Here is a 21,905-nt window from a genome sequence, read left to right on the forward strand (position 1 = left end):
CGATGGCATGAACAAGGCGCAGCCTCAGCAGAGCATGGGTCATGTAGGCGGACTGGTGGTGTCAATCAGGCAGCAGACGCCGAGCACGTCACGTGACTTCGTGTCAGGCAACACCCGTCATCACCCAGGCGCGTCTCAATTGCCCCTCCATGATAAGTACCACCGTCTCGCACAAGTCGTGACGCAACGTGCGTCGAACGGCCCACTCGACGGACTCGATCCCCTCGACATGGTCTTGAATCTGTCTCGACATGGCGTCCCTTCCAACGCTGGATGATGACAGTGACTACGAATTTTCGCTGGAAGAGGAGACACTCCTGAGCCAGCTGGTCACAGACCACACCACAACGCAGCCGATTGTACCCATTGCGTCGGCGATTATTCCGAACCAGGTAGAAACACCGCCACGGTCTCAACCAGATCATGCATTTCACGACGCCCAGGCTGGCCATGGGCTCGCGCTCAAGCGTCCATCTGGTGCGTGGGCCAAGGACCCCAAGTCGTGGTCCACAGGCAGCCTGGCAGAACCACCGAGCGCCCTCGAGAGGGCTCTGCGTGACGACCAAGTTGTCAGCTATCCCGATCGTGAGTCACCATACCTCGCGACAGTATTCCACTGAAACTGACTGACCCGAAGCGTCTAGTCGGCAAAGCATTATCCGCCTTTGTGGCCCCTCAAGCCCCAACGCAAACAGGAACCCGTTCTGTTGCCGACCCAGACACGCGCTCGCCGCTCGTACGCTTTCGGTCATTTCCCAAGAAGCCCTTTTCAGTGAGCGATCTGACAGCCGGGTCATGGTGCGAGCTGCAATACTTCTACACGTTGACAAGACTTCCGTTTGGCAGAAAGACCCGGACCGTGGCTATGAAGGAGGGCACCAAGCTACACAAGGAGCTCGAGGATGAAGTGCATACAACGGTCCGTGTTGAGGTTGTGAGCAAAGAGGATGCGTTCGGTCTGAAGGTGTGGAACTTGATACAGGGCCTCAGAACGCTGCGCGACACGGGCCTGACGCGTGAGCTCGAGGTCTGGGGTTTTGTGGACGGTAACCTCGTCAATGGCGTCATTGATGGCCTGAGTTACGATCACCCTGACCCAGAGTTTGAGGCCGAGCTACGAAAAAGCCAAGAGTCGCAGCCTAGCATCACCGACTACTTTGCGTCACAGAAACCTGGCATGCAGAGAATACCGCAAATCTACCTCACCGATGTCAAGACTCGGGGCAAGCGCAGCACGGCCAACGCGGCGCAGCTGAGGCCGGCCAAGGTGCAGCTGTTCCTGTATCACAGATTCTTATCGGTCATGGCAGCTGAGAAGCTGGACTATCTACGAATATTCCGGCGGTACAACCTTGACCCTGATGAGCCCTTTTCCGACTCGTTCATCGCACAGATTGCGAGTCTACACGACGACGAATTCTTTGATATCGACCATCCAAGCCATGACGAGTACGTGCCCAAGGCGTCCGGCAGCCAACAGCTCGCGGACGGTTCTCAAACATCAACTGTCTCTTCGGCCCCAGATTTCATCAAGTACAGGACATTACGCGAGCTTCTGCCGCTGCTCGTCGCTGAGCTGAAACAGACATTCCCTCATGGCGCCGACTCTGTTGGCCGTCTCCTTTCGGTGGAGTACCGATACCGCGCCGACGGGTCGCTGATCGACAACCGCATCTTTCCCATGGATGACAGTGCCCTCGATTCCTACATCGGCGGTACCATGCAATGGTGGAAGGCAGAGCGGGAGCCAAAGGGCGTGCAGATCGAGGATGCCTGGAAATGCCTGTATTGCGAGTTCGCCGAGGTGTGCACGTGGCGCAAGTCGATGGACGAGGGGAGACTGCGGAGCTCACGGGAACGGCTGGAGGTGAGGAGGAAGAACAGCGGCCAGTGATGGCGAAGAGCCGGATACGGCGTGAGTTTTGCAATTCGCCTGCATCTATCTGGATATGGATACGCCAGAGTGCACAGAGAGTTTTGCTATTCGCCTGCATCTATCTAGATATGGACCGCCAAAGTGCACAGCATGTTATGACTGATGAATGCTTCGATAAATGAACCCATTCGTGCCCTGAACTGCTGAGACGTAGCCAAGTACCTGCGAGCGTGTGGGTGTTATTTTGGCCCTCGATCTGGTGCTTATCTACCATGCTGCCGAATACGAGGCCTTTAGTAGGTTCGCCCTGTATGCGCCCAGCTTCTCGCCATTCTTTTGTCAGTCAGGGTACTCTGACGGCGTTGCTGCTGCATTCCCGAGGACTGCGTTGAGCCAAATATGTTCCCCATGTTCGTTGAGGTGCCTCCTCCGCAAGATGAAACGCAGGCCACTCCTTACATCAGGGTTAGTACCTGTGCTCAAAGAAGTAGTTTCTGGAATTACATACAGTCATTCGTCGCGCGTCGTATTGACCGGATGAGTACCGTGATTGGGCTCAAGCTCCACGCGACTGCTATTTGTGCAGTAAGGATTTGTGGACGGTGAGCCAACGAACACCCCGAAGGCACTGTTTGCAGTACCGGCACGGCTCGTTCAACTGCCCGCAGGCTTCGGCTTCGCCTGTATGCCGGACCAACGCACAGCCAGACCGGCTCAGCAGTGGCGTCCGTCGGGGAATTGTAGCCATGCCAAGCTAGACCGTGACGTCTCCAACGAGAGGCTTTGCTCGACGTATTACGAAGCTTGGATGGGTGAGCCTCAGTCAAAGTGGCTCGCAACATGATGCTCGACAGCAGCAGCGTCCCCCTCAAACGCACCACAGACTGGACAGGCCACAACCCCAGCCTCCGCACGCTCAACGGCCGGATTCGGCTGAAACCCATGCTCGCTGGGCGGAGGCGCTGGATCGACAGCCCCGGCAGGAGACGGGCCGCCCTTGCCCTTGCGCTTCGTCTTTGCAGGCTTGATATACGCATCCAGGCCTACCGTCTGCGAGGGCCCCTCCGGCCCGTCGCGGTAGTCGCGGGGTCCGCGCTGACGGGCTGGACCTCTGGTGGATGTTGCGGGGGCCCAGCTGGCTGCGTCGGGGGGCACTGCCACCTCGGAAGCGGCGGGCTGAGACCCGGCTTGCAGCGCCGCGCCGGCCATGGACTGGACCCTGCCGACCCTGCCGTCGGTGAGGCGGACTTTGATCCCGCGGGGGTGGTTGCCGCGGGTGAGCACATCCTGGACGGCGCCGGAAACTGTTCGGCCTGTTGGCTGGTCGGCCTTGAGGACGATGTTGACGCTGGCGCCGCGGACAACGGCTGTAGTTGTGGGCACCCGAGTCATGAGGAGCGATCTTCTGAGATTGGCGAGAGACATTCAAGGTGGAGGTGGAGGTTGGGGATGAATGGTGTTTTTAGAATCTGGGATCAACCAGAGGCGGCCATGAAGTGCCGTCGTTGGGGGCTGTCGAGGGGGTGATCTCATCTAGGGGTCTTGCTTCTGTAATATTCTTTGCATTTGTGCTTTGGGATGACGTCACGTGTTCAGGGAGAATTGGCCGGAGCTTCACGCCTGGCCCATCCTTCCCCTCGTTCTTTACTCTTTCTCGGAGCGCTGGGACGTGAGGTAATAGTCCGTCTGTCAATTGAATACTGAGGTGTTTGGCGGACATGTATTATTTATCTGTTGATGTTGGGGTGTTGAAATCATGTCACCGAGCGATTCATATTGTACGGACCTACTGGTCTGCCTCGCTCAGCAGGTATGGCCCCTGAAGCTTGGAGGTCTTAAAGCTTCCAGGGCCTTAGGGGCATTTGGCACTTAGCTGTATGCTGCACTCAATCGCGGCTCCCGTGCAACATCAATTGCCTCGATCACCATGAGTTTGACCACCCCGGCATCAAAGGTCTATGCTTGGAAGTACTGAACCAGGCGTGAAATAAGGATATGGTGAATGCGCTTGCAGATGTTGCCCTCCTGAGCAACGACAAGGCGGATGCCCTTGCAACATTGTCGGCCCGTTCAGCGGGATCGCCGAGATATAATTGCTTATATTGCTGCAGCTCGTCAATACGGAGGCTGATTTCGTTGGCCGCGACCAGGCGTGCCGGCCACTCAGCTGAAGGTCTAAGTACGCAGAGGCAGCGCTCAGTCAGCAGTGGTACCACTTCGCCGACGCGGTAAGACGGGGGGCTGTGGCATCGATAATGAACAAACGGAGCTGAGAAACCTATTCGGCCGAAAAGCTCGACAGCAACGGGCTCCTGCGGCAGGGCTATGCAACAGCATGTCTGCATTCAGATGGAGGCAACCGGCCGGTGGTGGGCCAGTGGTCGTGAAGCTGCAAAGGAATCGGCGACCAGAACACGGAGTTGCCCGAACTCACTGCTTCGTCTTATTCAAGCTGAAAGAAAGATCTCGAGAGGGCTCTGATGTGAATCCGCTGATGTTGTATATAAACCGAGCCCACCAAGCCCACTGAGATCCAGGTTGTTTCCCCATCACTACACTCCAATTTCATATTTCACGAGCCTTATTCTTCTGCAAATAATTCAAGACATATAGAGTCAAGACATGCTATATTCAAAGATGCTTACCCTTCGAAATATTGCTGTGGTCACTGCCATGGTGCTGTCCGTGCCATCGACTGCCTCGGCCATGCGGCGCCAGAACAACTCGAGTCGGATCCTCAGCGAGAGTCAAGCCCTCGAACCCATCGTGGACGGCCACGACTTCGCCTACTATTTTCAAGTCAAGTTCCAGCCGCTGGTGGACTTCGACACGGACAGCTGCTACAGCGTGCCCGCCATGACAATAGATGGAACCCCATCCGAGGGCCTCTCACCCTCCGACGACGTCGGTCCGTGCCGTCCCCGCTCCGCCCTCGACCGGACCAACGTGTACGTCAGGGGCCGCTGCAACCGGGGGTGGTGCGCCTTCGTCTACGCCTATTACTTCCAGATGGACTGGGCCTGGTCGTGGCCCGTCAGCGGCTACAACCACCGCCACGACTGGGAGCACGTCGTCGTCTGGGCCAAGGAGGGCAAAGTCCGCGGCGTGTCCGTCTCGCAACACGGCGGCTACGAGAACCGCGTCGCCGAAGACCAGAGGCTCCGCTTCGACTACACGCCAAAGGAGTTCCCGTATCCTGCGTGGGACCCCATGCCGACGAGCGTGGCCATGCACCCCAAGGTTGTCTTTCACAAGGACGGTGCCCGCACGCACTGCTTCCGCTTCGCCAAGGACAGCGACGACTACGAGGGCCAGGAGAATGAGAGGGGCGTTTGGATTCGCGGCGGTCTCATCAGTATGCTGCTCATGCCGAGCGACTGGCAGGAGAAGTTCAGATCTCAGGATTGGGGGAGTGCTCACATGGCATGGGCGAATGAGGATGACTTTACCGGCCATCTCGTCAAGTCCATGCCGCAGGAAGCCAGAGACGAAGGGTTTGACTGCGCCTACGATGAGAATCCAGCTCTCAAAGGGTTTCCCATGGACTGGAAGAAGTGGGACTGATGTCGGCAAAATGGACCGATGTACGAGCCCAGGCACGATGGAAGACAGACCCAAGGGGTAGATGGCGTGCTTCAAGATTGCGATACTTTCGATATTTCAGTACCCATAGACGTCCCAACAACAGCATTTATATAGTCGCAGTGTGAATCATAGAGCAATACGAGGTAACCATTACAAGTCTTTCCTCCCCGCTTCATCAGACGCCTCTCTGTAGGGGCCCTCGAGGCACCATATCATTTCCAAGATAGCGTGCCCCCTGTGATGCCTCCTCCTGGTGATTCCTCTAGCCAATAACGGAAAAAGCAGTACTCGTGGCTTCAGCTGCAAATAGCCTACATCCACCCCTGGATCATGGGGGCTGTCACAATTCTGAGCCGCTTGCCATAAAGCCACAGAGGAATGGTCGTCAGGGAGAAGAGACCCATGAGCATGCCAAAGATGCCAAAAGGTTCAGCCGGGCCACTATGGTGCTCCCAGTCCGAGACAAAGAAAGTCCAGGCAAAGGCGATGCAAGAACGGATAATCGTGGCCACGGTGAAGCAGTCTGATGCGGCGACAGTGTACGCATCAATGAGCTGGGAACACGGCATTAGCAACAATCCTCCTGCTTTCGTAGCCAGATGTGAATCATGGGCGAGCCACTTACGTAGTTGAACCCGATGGAGGGCACCTGCATCAGTCCAAAAGACAGCATGGCGAAACCAACTTGCAGCCCAACCCAGCGAGACCCGCCAGGGTACTGCGCGCAGAAGCCGAAGACGAAAAACCCACATGTCGAAACGGCAAGTGGGAAACCCAAAAGAGGAAGACGGTCCTCCGCCTCTGACATTCCGTGCCCACGAACCTTGGCCTTCTTCTTGAAGCGGGAGTCGGAGAGTACATAGGTGTAGATGTACCCGAGAACGACGCCGACGAGACCGCCAACGTTGACCAGACCGGCATTGGCACCCCACGAGTACGGCGGCATGGCCATCTGATGCGCGCCTACTGTGGAGATGGTGACGATGCCACCGACTAGGCCGGCGTAATGAAGCGTAACGACCCACGTGCCAGGCAGGCGGAGGGCTCGCCAAGGTCGTGTGAAGTGGTCCACCAAGCTACCGGCCGGGCGACGGAAGCCCAACGACGCCACAAGCGAGAGAGGCTGAACAAGCTCGTGACTCTCCTCATGTATGGCCTGGCCTTTCTGCTTTTCGTCGCTCAGCTCAGGGCTCGAAGGCTCGGCCCTGTCAAAGAGGGATTCGGGGACGAAGATCAGTGTCGTGAGAAAACAGAAGCCCGCGAGGGCGACGCTGACCCAAAATGTCGAGTCCCAGCCATAGTGGAACGCGATGTAGCCACCACTCAAACCGCCAGCCGTTGCGCCGGCGGCGAGGAAAATGGTGTACACGGCCTGTTCAGTGGCTCCAGTCAGCCGCGACGTCTTTGTGGATGCGTATCAGAAGAAGCGATGTCGCAGGCTTACCATGGCGCGGCCTCTTTCGTGGGCGAAGAACATGTCGCCTACCAAGGCAGGGGCGACTGTTTCAGATGCACCACCTCCAGCTCCTTGAAAGATGCGAGCAGCGAGCAGCGAGTTGTACGAGGTTGCCGTGGCTCCCCAGACAGAGCAAACCGTCATCATGAGGGTTGCAATGATCAAAACAGGCCGACGTCCCGCCCAGTTAGAGAGCGGCACCCACCAAATATTCGAGGCTCCGAGCATGAGAATGTTGACCTGGTATCAAAAAAGATCACGAGCGTTAGAGAGGGCCACTCGCAGATTGGGGGGAGACGGCAGGATTCAAGATGCCTTACTGCGATAAGCCTTGTCAGGCGGAACTGCGGCTGAGGGTCGTTCGGAAACTGAGCAGGCCACATCTGCAGAGATGGGGCCATCAGAGAACTTAAATAGTTGGCAACAAAAGCATAGATAGAAGCAGTCAAGAGAGCTGCAACCCTGCGCCAAGTAGGAAGATTGAGGGGGTCACGAGGGTCGGCGGATGGCTTTGGGAACAGCACAATCGAGGCGTTGGGTGTCGCGCCCTCCGTATCACCGATATCTACAGTTTTCTCCATGTTAGACGGCTCGTCATTTTCATAGTAGCAATTCAAAATTTCTTGATCGCTGTTTGAGAACCTACCAAAAATCTCGACAGTACCAGGAGGTGAGGCATCCTGAACCTGAGTTTTCGACAGCGCGAAGGCTTCGCGCCAAGACGCCATGCTGAATATTTGACTGGTTTCTGAACTTGTGTGTCGATTTGTTAATTTGTAGAGATATTGAATGCACTCTGTGAGGTACAACCATATCCTCAGGACGAATGCACGGGTTGTATATATGGATCATCATGGCTCAGCTTGAGCCCATGGACCTCAACAGCTGCGCGGCTCCACTACCCCGGATTTCTCCACTTACCGAGCACGAGTTCCCCCACTGAGCCGAAGCTTTATCGATTCCCCGCGACAAGAGTCTGCGGGGAACCCAAAGTTTGGCATCTCCTCCGCACGCGCTGAGTGCCGACATGCGCCACCTCCGCATCTTCATGTGAGATCGAAGACCCCTAATCCATAAGATGTACGCGCAATGAGATGCCCGATGGACGGCAAGGTGAAAAATTGTAGGATGATGTTGGTAATGCACGGCGGGCCCTGTCGCCAGCTTGGAATTCAACATCATGGTTCTACCTCGTCTAATCTGTTTCAGACACACATTATGTTGGACGGAGTAAAAATATTCTCAAGCTGATCTCACTTGCGAAGAAGATCCTGAGGTTCCTGGGGATTCCACACTGGTGGCTGTGTCCATTCCGGTGCGAGATATCCTACTCATTCTCTATATTAATCAAAGGTGTACTCTTCAATTGCAAGCCTCAACATCACCGATTAGTCAACCCAAGTTTTAACACCTGCGTCAAAAGTGTCTCCGAATCCTCGGGTCCTGATATATGAACCTCTTCGGGAAGTGGGGGTGAAGAATTACCGAGTCTGTTACCGTGCCAGGGGCCAAGTCAAGAACACGCCCACAAGTGTAACACTGTGGGGTACACATATTCGCGTTTGGCCAGTAGTAGCAACCAGGTCGGTCGTTTGACCCTCTTGGCACGACTATAGCCTGCAGGCCGTCAGTTGTGGATGTTGTGTTCGTCTAAGCCCCTCCACATGCTTGAATAACTGGGGCAAAATAACCATAAATTCTGTGAGAAACGTGGCAGGTTTGTCTAGTGGGGACCCGGGCCTTTTGGACGGGCATCGACAATGATGCCTACTCCACCGTACTTCTTGTGCTGTCAGGGGAGAAAACCTGGAAAGCTGATTCATAGCAGCTGACGCAAGCGGAGCTGATTCGGGTACAGGACAGTCTCTCAATCTATCAGGGGCCTCATCTAGTTCTAACTGGAGGACGTTATCGGGAAAGTGCCGGCTATACACCCCGTTTAAAGAGTCCTCGGCGCCCAGAGGCGCCAGTAAATCAACCAGTTTGAGCGTTAGGTTGACGGGATGAAGATCCGCAGCGATTGGAGGAATATGCCGGCACCGAAATGACAATGGTTGCTATGTACCCTTGTGGTATCAGCATCCGAGACGGAGTAGTTGAAGTGCCCGATACCCCGTGTCGTGATTTCCAGGAGCGTTGCATTCTGGATACTTTGCACCATAGGTTGAATTGCCAGTGAATGCACACTGGCCGTGCTGTATGTGCAAGGTTCGCAAAGTGTGTGGATGAATACAACGACGATGTGTCGAGGCAACCAAGCATTCAGTGTTTTGCCAAGAGTGTCTTGTATTTGAGAAATATTTCAGGTTCAGCTGCAAGAGGAGAACCAATCTAATACCGGTAGCGAAAGCCCACAGTTTTCCAATCCGTCACATCTTCATAATCCTCTGGCCGGAGCGCGACCCGGTCGACCATCTGGGCCACATCGCGCGAGCTCTCACCAGCACTGACGACCTTGCCACCAGCTACGACTCCTGATCCGCCAGCTGAGCCCTCAAAACCCTCCTCTCTCGCACGTTTCTTGTTCTGCCACTGCAAATACGTCCTCAGCGTGAGCGCCAGCACGACGACGAGTGAGTAGCAGATCATGATGGTCTGAAACGCGGTGTTGTACGTCGGGGCCTCGCTGGCACGGAAGAAGTGCGGGCCAGCAATGTTGCCAGCGCAGTAGGCAACGAAGACGAGCGCCGAGACGGTCATCTTCTTGGTGACGCCGCGGTAGTTGCTCTGTACAAGAGACAGGTTGAGGGGCATAGCACCAGGCCCGGAAGCGAGGAGAAAGTAGGCGAAGAGATGGACGCCGCTAGGGCTGATGTGCTCGCGGCGGTAGATCATGGCGGAACCGATTATACAAGGAGAAACGACGCAGACGATGAGGAGGCAGTTCATTGTGCGGTAGCGGCCGGCAAGCCAACCGGTGCCGGCGATGACCGATGCAGCCAGCAGCGAATAGGGGATATTTATGAGAGTCGACTGCAGACTTGTGAAGCCGAAGGAGCGGATGACAAGGTTGGCGAAGTTTTGAGTGCCACCGTTGGGGATCTGCGTGGTCACCTCGAGGGCGAAGATGAGCCACGTCTTGGGATCGACGAGGCATTCTTTGACCTGGTCCAGGCGCCAGTTCGTCTTCTCTGTGCTGCCTGTGCCGGCAACGACGACACGGTCTGCGGCAAACTGACGTTCCTCGGCGTTCAAGAAACGAGCGTTAGAGATGCGATCGGGGAGAAACGTGAAAATAGCAAACGACCAGACGAAAGTGCCGAGACCGAGGATGAGGTACATGGCACGCCAGGGACCGACGATATTGTCTGGGCTAATGTGACCAGCGCCAAAGGCAAGAAGACTACCAACAAGTCCACCCACGGAGTTGCCAGCAAACCAGATCCCTGTACGGAAGGGGATCTCGTCGCGAGTATACCAGGTTGATGTGAGGAACATAAAGGCTGGGGTTAAGGTCGCCTCAGCGATACCCAGCAAGAAGCGGACCACGAGGAGGCCGCCAAAACTGGTGCATGCTGCTGTCACCACCACGACAGTGCCCCAGAAGAGAGCATTGACGGTCAGGTACTTGGCCACCAGCAGACGAGTAATAAGAAGCGAAGTTGGGTACGTCCAGGCAAAGTAGCCAAAGTAGAACATGCTCGAGATCCAGCTGTACTGCTGACCCCTCAGATTCTATCATTTGTCAGTCGTGAAATGAGCATTATGAGCTGCACAGCTCAAGAAAGGAACACGAACAGTGTCTTCTCTGAGACCAAAAACAGAAGCACTCGACAAGATGGTGCGATCCATGAAGTTGAACATGTAGGTGACGAATAGAACAGGGATGATAAAGCGATCAATTTTGCGCACCACGCGCTTCGCCATGGTGGCATCGACATGCTGACGCTGCTCTTCAGGCTCCTCTCCTGGCCTCGTATCATCGGTGGTCGAATCCATGACCTCTGTCGTGATCAAAGTCGCGTTGGAGTGCTGATGGTCGGAAGAAGCTGTGGCAAGGAGAACAAACGCGGGGTCAGGCCCAATCTTTTAAGCTGCCAGAGACACCAGCTCTGATCTACAAATACAGGTGCCAATAAGCCGGAGATCGGCACGAGACACGCAGCACCGGGCTCCGTCGCTCTTAAAAACCAGCACGATAGTATCGCCAAGATGATATGTTGCATGGAGATATCTTTCCCTGGCCCTATCGCAATCGCGGCTCCGATTTTCTCGGGGTACAAACCTGGTCTATTGTCTATTGTGGAGGAAGGATCTGGCGCCTGTAAGGTCGATCAGGGTGCGCTCCATCTCTTCAGCCATTGACAATGTCGATCACCGTCAATTACTCCGACCGAGTGCTCTAGACTCCGCTGTCGGCCGATAGGCATGGTGCTTTTGCCTGTGATTGTCCGCAAGTCGAGCGACATGTCATTCGCTATCACCAGCGATTATTTTGGGCACAAGACGACGCTGCCATACAGTGCGGTTGAAGCCGACAGCGTCGGGGCGGGCCCGACAAAGTTGTCGATCGTAGATAAGATCGAGAGCTCGTTTTAGAAAGGAAACAAGACGTCTTGAACTTGACTCAAGATATGTGTACCTCATACAGTTTTCGTTTCCCAGAGTCACATTATTCCTTGAAATTGTCCGAACGCCGCCACATCATCATGGACGGCCTCGCGATATCCCCCTTCATCGCCTCCCTCCCCAAGGTTGAGCTCCACGTCCACATCGAGGGCACCCTCCTGCCCTCCCTCCGCTGGTCCCTCGCCAAAAGAAACAACATCTCCCTCCCCTATCCAACCTACGAGGCCCTGCTGGCCTCATATGCCGTCTCCCTGACCCACCGCCCCGAGCTCACAGGCCGCACGCCCGGCATCCCAACCTTCCTCGAAGCCTTCGCCGCAGGCTGCGCGGTCCTCGTGACGGAAGATGACTTTTACGACCTGGCCATGTCGTACCTCGCCCGCTGCGCCGCCATGAACGTCCGCTACGCCGAGCCCTTCTTCGACACCCAGGGCCACACCGCCCGCGGCGTCGCCCCGGAGACGGTCATGAACGGCTATCTGCGCGCCCAGCGGGAGGGCGCGGCAAAATACGGCGTCCGCTCCAACTGGATCTACTGTTTCATCCGCGACCGGCCCATCGACGAGGGGCTAGCCGCCTACGAAGCCGCGCGACCGTGGGCCGCAGGCGCGGTCGAGGGGGGCATGGGTCTGTTCCACGCCGTCGGGCTCGCGAGCAACGCCTACGAGCGGCCGCCGCTGTTGTTCGAGGAGGGGTTTCGCCGTGCCAGGGCGGATGGGCTGCGTGTCACGATGCATTGCGATGTCGGGCAGAAAGACACCCACGCGCATGTTTCCGAGGCGATATTTGATGTGTGTGGTGGTCGGGGCGCGGAGCGGATCGACCATGGGCTCGATGCTGCTGACGACGAGAGATTGTTGACCGGTCTTGCGGACAGGGCTATCGGGCTGACGCTGTGTCCGCATGCATACCACCGGCGAACGGCGACAGAGGTGTTGTTCCCGAGAATACGACGACTGGTGGACGGCGGCGTCAAGGTTTGCATCAACAGCGATGATCCTGTGTACATGCACGATGTATGGATCGATGGGAACATGCAAAAGGTGTATACCTATTGTAGTATGAGCAAGGCGGAGATGGTTCAGTTGGCGAGAAATGGTGTGGACATGGCTTGGGCGAGTGCTGAGATTAAACAAGAGATGTATAAGGAACTAGATGCAGTCAATATGGACGATTAATATCCAGTCAAGAATGTTGGGCTTGATGCCTGCTTCGTTGTCGTGTGAGTGGCCATAACACATCAATGTAGCCGACTTTCAAGAGTTTATTAAACACAAAGTGAATTAAAAACATGAAAACAGACCATATCCGGAACGCCCTGCAAGTAAAATGACCCCGTACGCAGCAGTACTACCTCTACCACCATTAAAAGGGTTGTATCAAGAATACACAAAGAAACGTGCGAAAGAGACTCCATCACGAATCATCCCCTCAAGCCTTCTTGGGCTTCTTCACATTCCACTTCTTGACGCGGAATGCCCAGTATGACACAACAGCAACGAAAATGTTGAAGAGGATAAAGGCCCACATGATGCCAAAGTTACGCCACCTTTCAGAGTAGAAAATCCTGCTGCCAGCAAGATACTGGTCAGCCACGCTGAGTGAGCAGTAGCGGCAAGACTCAGTGTCGTTAGGGTTCTGCAGCACGCCGGGGGCCTGCTCGAGGAAGGCCTGGAGATACTCGCCACACGTCTGACCGGAAGGCGGGCTGAAAATGGATACCTCCTCTTGCGAACACGTGACGGGGCGATCGTGTAGCTGCGTTGAGACAATACCGCTCACCCAGTAAGTGAAGGGCGAGACACGGTACATGAAAATCCAGAATCCAGGAAGGTTGTCGGGCGTCTGCAAAACACCGCAGAATGTCAAGCTCATCAAAACTAAGAGGGTGACAACCGCGGAAGCAGTCAGGGCATCCGGGAAGGCGGCGATGGTCATCTGTGCGAACGAGCTCGCATAGAGGAAGAGCTGGATGCAGAAAAGCAAGACAAGACCCTGACGTGCGGAGGATTGGACGCCAATGATGGGGTAGTAGAAGCAAGCGTAGATCAGAATAGCCGTCACGATCTGGTAGGGAATCTCGACGACGACGTTGGCAAGCATGAAGGCCTTCCAAGAGTAGGCCTTGCTAGGACGTTCGCGGACTTCGTAGAGAGCGCGCTGGGTCAGGAAGTGAGGCTGAATCTGTTGGACGAGGGTGGAGAAGATGGTGATGACCATGAAAACGCCGAAAATGACATTTTGCATGCCAGCGAGGGATCCCTCAGCGCCATAGAAAGAGAAACCGATGAACAGACCAGCGGCAGTTCCGAGGATAAACTTGGAGAAGACGTAACTAGGCATACGCCAGTATTGTTGGAAGACGCGATGCGTGACGGCAACGAGCTGAGCGGTGAACGGCATGGCGAATTCAGAGTGAGCACCAGCCTCGTGCTCACCAGCCACTGGTTCGGCAGCCTTCTCGGCATGGATGCGTTCAAGCTCGTCTCGGACGCTTTGACGCTCTGGGCTTCCGTTCCAGACGCTGTGCCAGTCTTCGCCCTTGGGGTTTGTTCCGTTGTTGACGATTTCAAGCATGTACTCAGCAGGGTTCTCGTCGTCGTGACACTTGCGAGCGCCGTTGGTCTCGAAGTAGTCAAGGAGCGTGTGCGAGTTCTCTCCAATGTTGCCAAAGTAGACCGTCTTGCCGCCAGCTGCCAGGAAAAGCAAGCGATCGAACTGCTGGAACAAAATGGCACTAGGCTGATGCACAGTACACAAGACAGCCTGACCCGCATCTGCGAGCTTGCGCAGGAACGCACAAATGGCCCAAGAGCTCTGAGAGTCGAGACCGCTCGTAGGTTCGTCAAGGAAGAGAAGAAGTTTAGGCTTCGCTGCGAGTTCGACACCAATGGTAAGGAGCTTGCGCTGTTCAACATTGAGACCCTCGCCGGGAATGCCGACAACGGCGTCAGCAAAGTCGCGCATGTTGAGCATGTCAATGACTTCCTCGACAAAGGCATGCTTCTCAGCCTTGCTCACGGTCTTGGGCTGGCGAAGCTCAGCACTGAACTGCAAGCTCTCACGGACAGTGGACGTCTGAAGATGGAGATCTACACTGGTCAGTAAGGAATGAGATACCTGGAGTCACGCAAAACATACCTTGCTGCTGAACATAACCCGTCTTGCGCTGGAAGCTGGCATCCAAAGGCTTTCCATTGACAAACATGTCACCAGTAATAACGCCCATGGTAGTTCTCTGGGCCAAGACGTCGAGAAGAGTTGTCTTGCCAGCACCCGAAACACCCATCAGGGCAGTCAATGTGCCTGGCTTGACCCATCCAGAAACTTCATTGAGAAGCCGGCGCCCTTGGCCCTTGATCTCAATGTCATAAGAAACGTCTCTCCAAGTAAAGATATCCTTCTGGGGCTCAATCGATCCAACGTTGGCACCAACTTCCTCCTTGGACGCAGCCTTGGCAGCCATCTCTTCATTAGCGGCGCCGCGGTCGACTCCGTCCTTGAGGTGGCTGGGAACATGGCCGCGCTGGAATACAAGAACCTCGGCAGAGCTGCTCGTCGTCGAGTTGAGCTCGGTGGCTGCGAAGTAGATAATCATGAAGAAGATCAAGAAGCCAATGAGAATACCAAAGTTGCGCCAAACGTGGGAGTAGTAGTAGTGGTAGTTCGTCTCCATGAAGGCGTCACCACTCACAGTTCGCTGTCCAGGGACGGAACCCACAGTCGTGCAGATCCAAGAGTCTCCAACGGGCGGCGAATAAGGCGGAACAATGGTGTCACACTCGTAGTTCTGGCCATGGAACTCATTGGCGATCAGGATTTCGAAAGCGTAAAAGATTGGGTTGATCCAGCGGATCCAACCGAACCAGGGGTGCATTTGCGGGACAGTAATAACGAAACCGGTGTAGATGACTAGTGCCAAGACCATGACACCAGCCAACATCATAGCTTGTGAGACGGTCTTGGTGACAGCCGCGAGAGTCCGAAAAATGGCGCTCATAACGAAGGTGGAGATGTACGTGATCAGGAAGAAGAGGAAGAATTGTCCAGGTTCCGCTCTCAAGCCGGCCAGAAAGTAGAGAACGACATTAAACACGGTCGAAGTGATGAACTTGATCGGTATATCAGAGACGATTCCAGCTATAGCTTCTGCTGCGGGATGATAGAAGGCATACGAGGCGTGCTTTTCGACGATCGGGCGTTGAGAGTACAGGTTGTTAATTTCAGAGATGGCAGAGAGAGCGCTGATCAGGATGGCTTGGAAGAGAACGGATCCCTTGCCAAAGAGACCTGCCGTTGTATCTGGATTCTGGTGAAAGACGGAACCAATAATGAGAGCCATGACGAGCTGCATGACTGCGTGGCTTGCAGTCGCCGAAATGTCATTCCAGATACGCTGGTAGGCTCGTTTCGTCGTGAGTTTGACCTGCATGGCCAGACTGACTGTATATGGCGACTTGGGGCGGACGTGTCTCGACTGTCTGATGTTTTTCTTCTCGCGCATCTCAGAAATGGTCTGGCCGTGGGCATCAATGGGGAACTCTTGTTGATGCTCTTCGATCTCGCGACGAAGAGCCTCAAACTCAGGAGATGCGAGCCAGTACCGCTCGAACTCGTCCGAGGTACGCGGCACCTTGTTCTCCATGCCGTTGCGCGCTTGACGCTCCTGTGGGTTGGTCACAGATGTAAGGAAGTCGCCAGTAGTCTGGCGCTGGGGGCAATGCCAGCCCATCTTTTCAAAGTACGCCTTGGCGTCGCTGGCACGGCCATAGAAAATCTGGCGACCCTCGTAGAGAACGACGGCTTTGTCAAAAAGATCGTAGATGGCCTGACTGGCTTGGTAAATTGCCACAGCGTGGGCGGAGCCGGAAAAGTCGGCAGCGAGCCTCAAAGACTGGACGAACTTGAGGGCTGTTGCGGAATCAAGGCCACGGGTGCTGTTGTCCCACGCCGCCATGGGCGAGCCAGCAAGCATCATTTCGGCAATACTGACACGCTTCCTCTCGCCACCCGAAACACCGCGAATGAAGTCATTGCCAACCTTGGTGTTGTAGGTGTGGCTCAGACCACAGACTGCCATGACAATCTGAGCGCTTCCCTTGTGATATTCCTCGCGAGACATGCCGTGGATGCGGTTCGACGGCGTGCGAACAGCAGCAGCAAACTCAAGGGTCTGGCCGACAGTCAAGTGAGGGAAGTGCTTGTCGACCTGCAAAGAATTCCGAGTCAGTATTTCTCATGCAGGCAAGACGGGACGGTTCTCACCTCTTGGTTGTAAGTTGTTTCACCCTTGAACTCTTTCATCATCTCCTTCTGCGGAATGCCGTTGTAGTGCACGACGGACTTCTCGTCCATGTGGAGACCATGGAGCTGGCCTGTGATGGTCTTGAGTAGCGTGCTGCAGCCGGAACCAGGCCTGCCAAGCACGATGAGAAGCTCGCCGGTGTTGAGCAGGCCATTGAAGCTGCGGAGGATGGGCTTCGGCTCCTTCTTGCCGAAACTGAAGTGCTCTCCCAGCTTGAGGGGGGCTTGGAGCACAGAGGCGACCGTTTGCTGAAGCTGCAAGGCGTCTCCAGTACCCGAGACACTCAGGTCCTTGAACGCGACGCCGGCCGACTTCAAGCTGATACCTTCTTGTCGCAAAGCTTCAATGGTGTTCTGTAGCCACTTCTTCAGGTCAAAAGACTTGCTGGTAGGGTCCATGGCAGGGTCGCTGTCACTGTCAAAGGAGTCAGGGACCTGTCCCTCTGGCAAGGACGCCAAGGATTGCCGGCGACGTTGCGACATGGCCGTGGCGATCCTGCGCAGTTCCCTCCGGTCACCCTCCTCCATGATGAGGGTAGAATCCCGGCGTTGGAGTCCATTGTCTTCTCCATATGTGGCGTCACTCTCGGAGTGTTTGTGGTGATGCCGGCTAGAGGAAGTGATGGGCGCAAAGGCAGTCTCGGTGGGCGAGTACTGGTCCGTGTCGCGGATGGGCGACTCCTCGCGAGACGGATCAGCAGCTGGCGAGTGCCCGTTCATCGTGAAGACGACGGTGCGCTAACTAATAGATGTGTTGATGGTTGTCTCGGCGACTTTGATGTGAGTGTTGTGAGTGTCAACGGAAGCCTTCCTCGGCAGACAGACAAAGTGAAGAGCAAAATGTAATTGGCAATAATGAAGGGACAGTTGATCCAGATTGGGGACGAGCTGCATAGATAAAGTACGGCACCAAGAGGCTCGGGAGCTCCCTGGAAGCCGATTGGAATGAGCCCATCATTCTGTTGTTTGCGGACTCTAGAGTACGCCGTGTATTGACCAACACAACATGCCGACAGAACACCCCGGGCCTCCGTTCTGCTCAGTGCTAGGATGGCCGCCGTAGACCACAACGCGCGCTAGGACATTGCGGAGAGCAGGCGAGCGCCGAACATGTCGTCACCCTGCATCCAGCTCAGTAGCTAAGGCAGCTCAGAGTGCAATTTTTTGAGCGGCGGCCCATAGCCGGCGCGTACCTGGCAGTATTGAGTTCAGGCTCGGGGTGCTGGTGCATACCGAAAGCGTCGAGTAAGTGCGTTGTGGTTGTGTCTTAGAAACTTGGCTAGGTCTCGAACAGTTTAGCAGGGTTCCCGGACACACCCCAGCGCAGCTCCAGCAAGGCTCAGTTGCGGTGGGTTTGGTGGGTTTTGGTGGGTCGGAGCATTCGGCCAGCAAAAGTCGGGCAATAACCCACCGCCCAATGTTGACGTATTACGCTGCTGAGACAGCACCTGTCGATGTCTGTACCAGGTGAAATGCTTCCAGCTTGCAGAATGGACGGGCGCCTCTCGAAGTATCACAGGGGAGGCCATCAGTAAGCTCGGATCAGGATTGGCGGATGGCGTCCAGCCAACAACGTCGTTGCTGACATTCGAACTAAGAATGCACCAACCGGCTGGGCACGTATTTTCTCGTCGTACTCATTTGTTCGTCGATGCTTAGGGTATTGTTGATGTGCGATGTGGCTTATTAGCCCCCTTCTTCCAGGCTGACAATCCATGACAGGGCCAGGTAAGGCCAGAAAAGGGCTGAGGTGTTGCGTGGACCAGGTGATATCATGGCCCTACCTGACGTCGAGTCAGTGGTGTCGGAGTCGGAGCGCCGGAAGCAACCGAGGCCCGCGTAGATCGCCCCTCTTCACAGACGATGCGCAACTGCCAGACCCTCCTCTAGGAACACTTCATGTCAGCTTCTGACGGGGTTTCCGATTGCAAGGGAACGGCCAGTGAAGGGCTCCGACCGCCCGGTCCCTTCTCCAAGCAGGTGCAATGTTAAGCCGACTCTTCACGTCACCGATTGGCGTGGTCCATCATGGGCACCGAGGCATTGTCTACCCGTAGCAACAGCGATATTTGTCTGTTGCAAGGCCGACACGGCCGACGAGCGGCCCGGTGCCAAGTCCCTGGTCCGTGGATGTCGAATCAGGTGCGTTTCGGGGACATACGCGGTCGAAAGACCCGATCTTCTAGTCGCGGTCGTGGCAGTGGGTGATCGACGATAAAGTCGGTGACTTTTTTTCTCTTCCCCGTGGATGTTGTTCAAAGCGAGCCACGTGGAGGTGGTTTGATTGTGCGCGGATTCGCTTTCGTACCTTCGAAATCGAAATTGGGCATTCCAGACATGATGCCATTGTCGCCAGGCAGCTCGCTGCTGCCACAACAGGGGGGCTGTGAACGACTTTCATCATTCTGATAAAACATCGTCCTGATGAAGAATTGATCGCCTTCTTGAGAACCCTGTGGTTTGATGGGGAAATTGGGCAAATCGTTGTGCTGATGATATGGCAGTGATGTGATCATCATGTCGAAGTGTGTAGGAGGTGTACGCAAGTGCACTCGAAGCGACCCTGGCTGCTTCTTTCATGTGGAGGCCGCTTACTTCATCGGACATCCATGTATCGGACCAGGACAGAACCCGATGGTCTTGAGATCTTTCGAGACCAGGACCTCTGCTCGTGTTCAGGCCACTTCAGAAAGTTAAGGCCTTCCAAACAGTCGAGCACTTCTCTGTTGATATGTTCAATTACGCTCTGGAATGTTGTCACACAGGCTGGAAGGGTACACACTATGTTGGCCCCATCAGAAATGGACGGTGGGGCACCTTCCCGCTCCTCTCCCCCCCGCATCACCAAACAGGCGAGTACCTTAGATGGATGACACCTGTTGACAAGACGTAAAGTCGAACTACAGGCATCTGCAAGTGCTTCAAGATCCTTCGGGTAGCTATCGCGGATGCACATCTCACACTGCATTATTGTGCTCGACGAGAACATCACGCAATGCCCCTCACATGGGAATGTAGTCCGAGACCCCATCAGCCATGGTCATGTCAGAATCGATCATGCACCTATTCGCTGGCACCTGCTCCTTGCCCCTGATGTGGCCTTCGTCCATCACCGACAACCTATCCACAGATCTCACACACCAATCTCATGTGCAGCTCACCTGCACGTAGCCGACGAGGCAGCTGCAAGCCTCTTTCCTCCTACCGTCTTCCCACTCCCGCCAAGAGACAAGGACGCGGGGGTGAGGCCTCTTTCACCCCGCCCACGATGATCTTTTTGCGCGACACGATTTCCCAAACACCACGTTAATCTCCTCAAGATCTCAACTCGGGCGTTCCTGACCGCTCACTATCCTTCGAGATGTCTCTCTTCGACCTGGCCGCCAAGTTTGGCGGTCTCAGCACCCAAGAGTCGGATGATCACGAAGGCTACACAGGTAGGTTCCCAGGCTGGACCCCTGATGTCTCATGACAATTCCAGTCGCCGCATGCAGCCCAGCACTCTCGCCCGTCTTCCCCAGGCTGATTTGCGTGACTCCAGGGCCCAAAGACTACGGCTACACCCAGACCGCCGCTTACGAGAGCGGCTACGATGGCGCCCCACCGACAGGCTACCCCAGCGGCCCCCAGCGAGGTCAGGCCGAATACAAACGGTCCCACGAGGGCTACAGCACGAGTGACCCGTCAAGGGCCTATGTTCAAGAGAGCGCATACGCCGCCCCGCCGCCGGCAGATGAATATCACCCCCAGCAGTCTGACTTTGGTGGCCGCGGCGATCGTCCCCGCTCGTCGGCGCTGCCTGACGGCTGGATCAAGCGCTTTGACGAGCGGCATGGGAGATGGTACTACGTGGACAAGACAACAGGCACATCCCAATGGGAGCCTCCCAAGAAGTCTGATGATGATGGAGGAGGGTACGGCGGTTCGCAGCATGCTTCGAAGGACCAGGTCCACGACGCTCATTCGGGCGCTGGCGAAGCAGCTGGCTACTATGCTGGACACCACTATGGGCAGAATGCCTCCCTGTATGGACAGGCCCCTGTCCAAGACTACCGATCCGGCCAACATGGTGGCGCGTCCTATGCCGAAGGGTATCACGGCCTAGAACAGCATAGGCCTGACCTGGCAGAAAAGCGCCAAGGCAGTGGATACGGCGGTGCTCTCCTGGGTGTCGCCGGCGGCTTGGCTGTTGGAGGAGTGGGCGGAGCTCTCCTTGCCAACGCTTTGGGTAAGCTGTTTGCCATGATTCGTCCCACATGAAATGGTCGGGACATAATCTGACATGTCCAAGAAGGTTCTGATTCCGAACCCGAAGCTGCAGAGGCCCCTATCGAATATGCTCACAGGCCATATGACGAGACAAGATACGACAGTCGTGAACATGGGGCGCCTATTGCATATGAAGAGGATCGAGATTTCGTTCCATATGAAGAGCAGAAGCCTTCACCTGGCTCTGACAGCGAAGGGTCTCATGAAGATACTGGGTCGTCTGAATCTGAGTCTGGAGACGATGAAATAGAAGCAGAGGAAGAATTTGAGAAGCAAAGTTCTCATGAGTCTTCTGGGTCCGAGTCAGGCGACGACGACGGTTCTGAACATGAAGATGAGGGCCAAGAATACCCAAGTGGTGATGACGATGAATGGTCGGGAGAGGAATAATTATGGCTGTTAAGCCAGGCATTGTCATGCCACAAGAACGAGGTTCGGCGCCGAACCCAACCGGCTTGGGCATCCCTACTACTTCTTGCTTTTACCTTCGTACATGTAAACGAAAAATACCCGCACTTGAGGTGTGGTATTCAGTTGTAGTAAGGCGTTGATGTGGATGGGTTAGCATGCGGAGGGCTTTCAAATACGGCATCCCAAGGGAGCCATAGGACAGCCTCAAGATCTTCGATTAGACTTTAGTCTAAGAAGCAATCTGGATTGAGAGGGAAGACTTCGAGGACAGGGCGACGGATATCAATTCCAAACGATGACTCCAGAACCTCCTGTGCCATGTAGTGCTCTATGTCTAGTATTGTACGTCAGAAAACGGCACTTACAATCTCTGGCAAGTGCTTGTCTAGTGGAAACACGCCCGGGGCTCATAATCTGCTGCGATGAATTTCAACA

The 21,905-nt window shown here is 55.4% G+C and overlaps 8 protein-coding genes across 8 annotated transcripts; 4 read left to right on the forward strand and 4 right to left on the reverse strand.

The window, feature by feature from the left end:
- Positions 1–251: 251 nt before the first annotated feature.
- D7B24_009177 (uncharacterized protein) lies at positions 252–1,894 on the forward strand (the record flags this gene model as incomplete). Its single annotated transcript, XM_028643255.1, has 2 exons — positions 252–585; positions 645–1,894. The coding sequence occupies 2 exons, from the start codon at positions 252–254 to the stop codon at positions 1,892–1,894; spliced, it is 1,584 nt and encodes a 527-aa protein (XP_028498306.1).
- Positions 1,895–2,695: 801 nt separating this feature from the next.
- On the reverse strand, positions 2,696–3,301 carry D7B24_009178 (uncharacterized protein; the record flags this gene model as incomplete). The annotated part of the gene is made up of 1 exon (XM_028643256.1): positions 2,696–3,301. One exon carries the CDS (start codon positions 3,299–3,301, stop codon positions 2,696–2,698), a length of 606 nt encoding a protein of 201 aa, XP_028498307.1.
- Positions 3,302–4,498: 1,197 nt separating this feature from the next.
- On the forward strand, positions 4,499–5,440 carry D7B24_009179 (uncharacterized protein; the record flags this gene model as incomplete). The annotated part of the gene is made up of 1 exon (XM_028643257.1): positions 4,499–5,440. The coding sequence occupies one exon, from the start codon at positions 4,499–4,501 to the stop codon at positions 5,438–5,440; it is 942 nt and encodes a 313-aa protein (XP_028498308.1).
- A 332-nt stretch (positions 5,441–5,772) lies between these two features.
- Positions 5,773–7,645, reverse strand: D7B24_009180 (uncharacterized protein; the record flags this gene model as incomplete). The annotated part of the gene is made up of 5 exons (XM_028643258.1): positions 5,773–6,015; positions 6,087–6,833; positions 6,906–7,157; positions 7,238–7,482; positions 7,564–7,645. 5 exons carry the CDS (start codon positions 7,643–7,645, stop codon positions 5,773–5,775), a joined length of 1,569 nt encoding a protein of 522 aa, XP_028498309.1.
- A 1,603-nt stretch (positions 7,646–9,248) lies between these two features.
- On the reverse strand, positions 9,249–11,287 carry D7B24_009181 (uncharacterized protein; the record flags this gene model as incomplete). The annotated part of the gene is made up of 3 exons (XM_028643259.1): positions 9,249–10,592; positions 10,656–10,906; positions 11,266–11,287. The coding sequence occupies 3 exons, from the start codon at positions 11,285–11,287 to the stop codon at positions 9,249–9,251; spliced, it is 1,617 nt and encodes a 538-aa protein (XP_028498310.1).
- A 204-nt stretch (positions 11,288–11,491) lies between these two features.
- Positions 11,492–12,664, forward strand: D7B24_009182 (uncharacterized protein; the record flags this gene model as incomplete). The annotated part of the gene is made up of 1 exon (XM_028643260.1): positions 11,492–12,664. One exon carries the CDS (start codon positions 11,492–11,494, stop codon positions 12,662–12,664), a length of 1,173 nt encoding a protein of 390 aa, XP_028498311.1.
- A 253-nt stretch (positions 12,665–12,917) lies between these two features.
- Positions 12,918–17,510, reverse strand: D7B24_009183 (uncharacterized protein; the record flags this gene model as incomplete). The annotated part of the gene is made up of 3 exons (XM_028643261.1): positions 12,918–14,578; positions 14,628–16,695; positions 16,752–17,510. 3 exons carry the CDS (start codon positions 17,508–17,510, stop codon positions 12,918–12,920), a joined length of 4,488 nt encoding a protein of 1,495 aa, XP_028498312.1.
- Positions 17,511–20,151: 2,641 nt separating this feature from the next.
- Positions 20,152–21,449, forward strand: D7B24_009184 (uncharacterized protein; the record flags this gene model as incomplete). The annotated part of the gene is made up of 3 exons (XM_028643262.1): positions 20,152–20,227; positions 20,332–21,018; positions 21,082–21,449. The coding sequence occupies 3 exons, from the start codon at positions 20,152–20,154 to the stop codon at positions 21,447–21,449; spliced, it is 1,131 nt and encodes a 376-aa protein (XP_028498313.1).
- Positions 21,450–21,905: the final 456 nt, after the last annotated feature.

Source organism: Verticillium nonalfalfae, assembly GCF_003724135.2.
Source record: "Verticillium nonalfalfae strain VnAa140/NRRL 66861 chromosome Unknown scaffold_9, whole genome shotgun sequence".
In the NCBI taxonomy this organism is placed as follows: domain Eukaryota; kingdom Fungi; phylum Ascomycota; class Sordariomycetes; order Glomerellales; family Plectosphaerellaceae; genus Verticillium; species Verticillium nonalfalfae.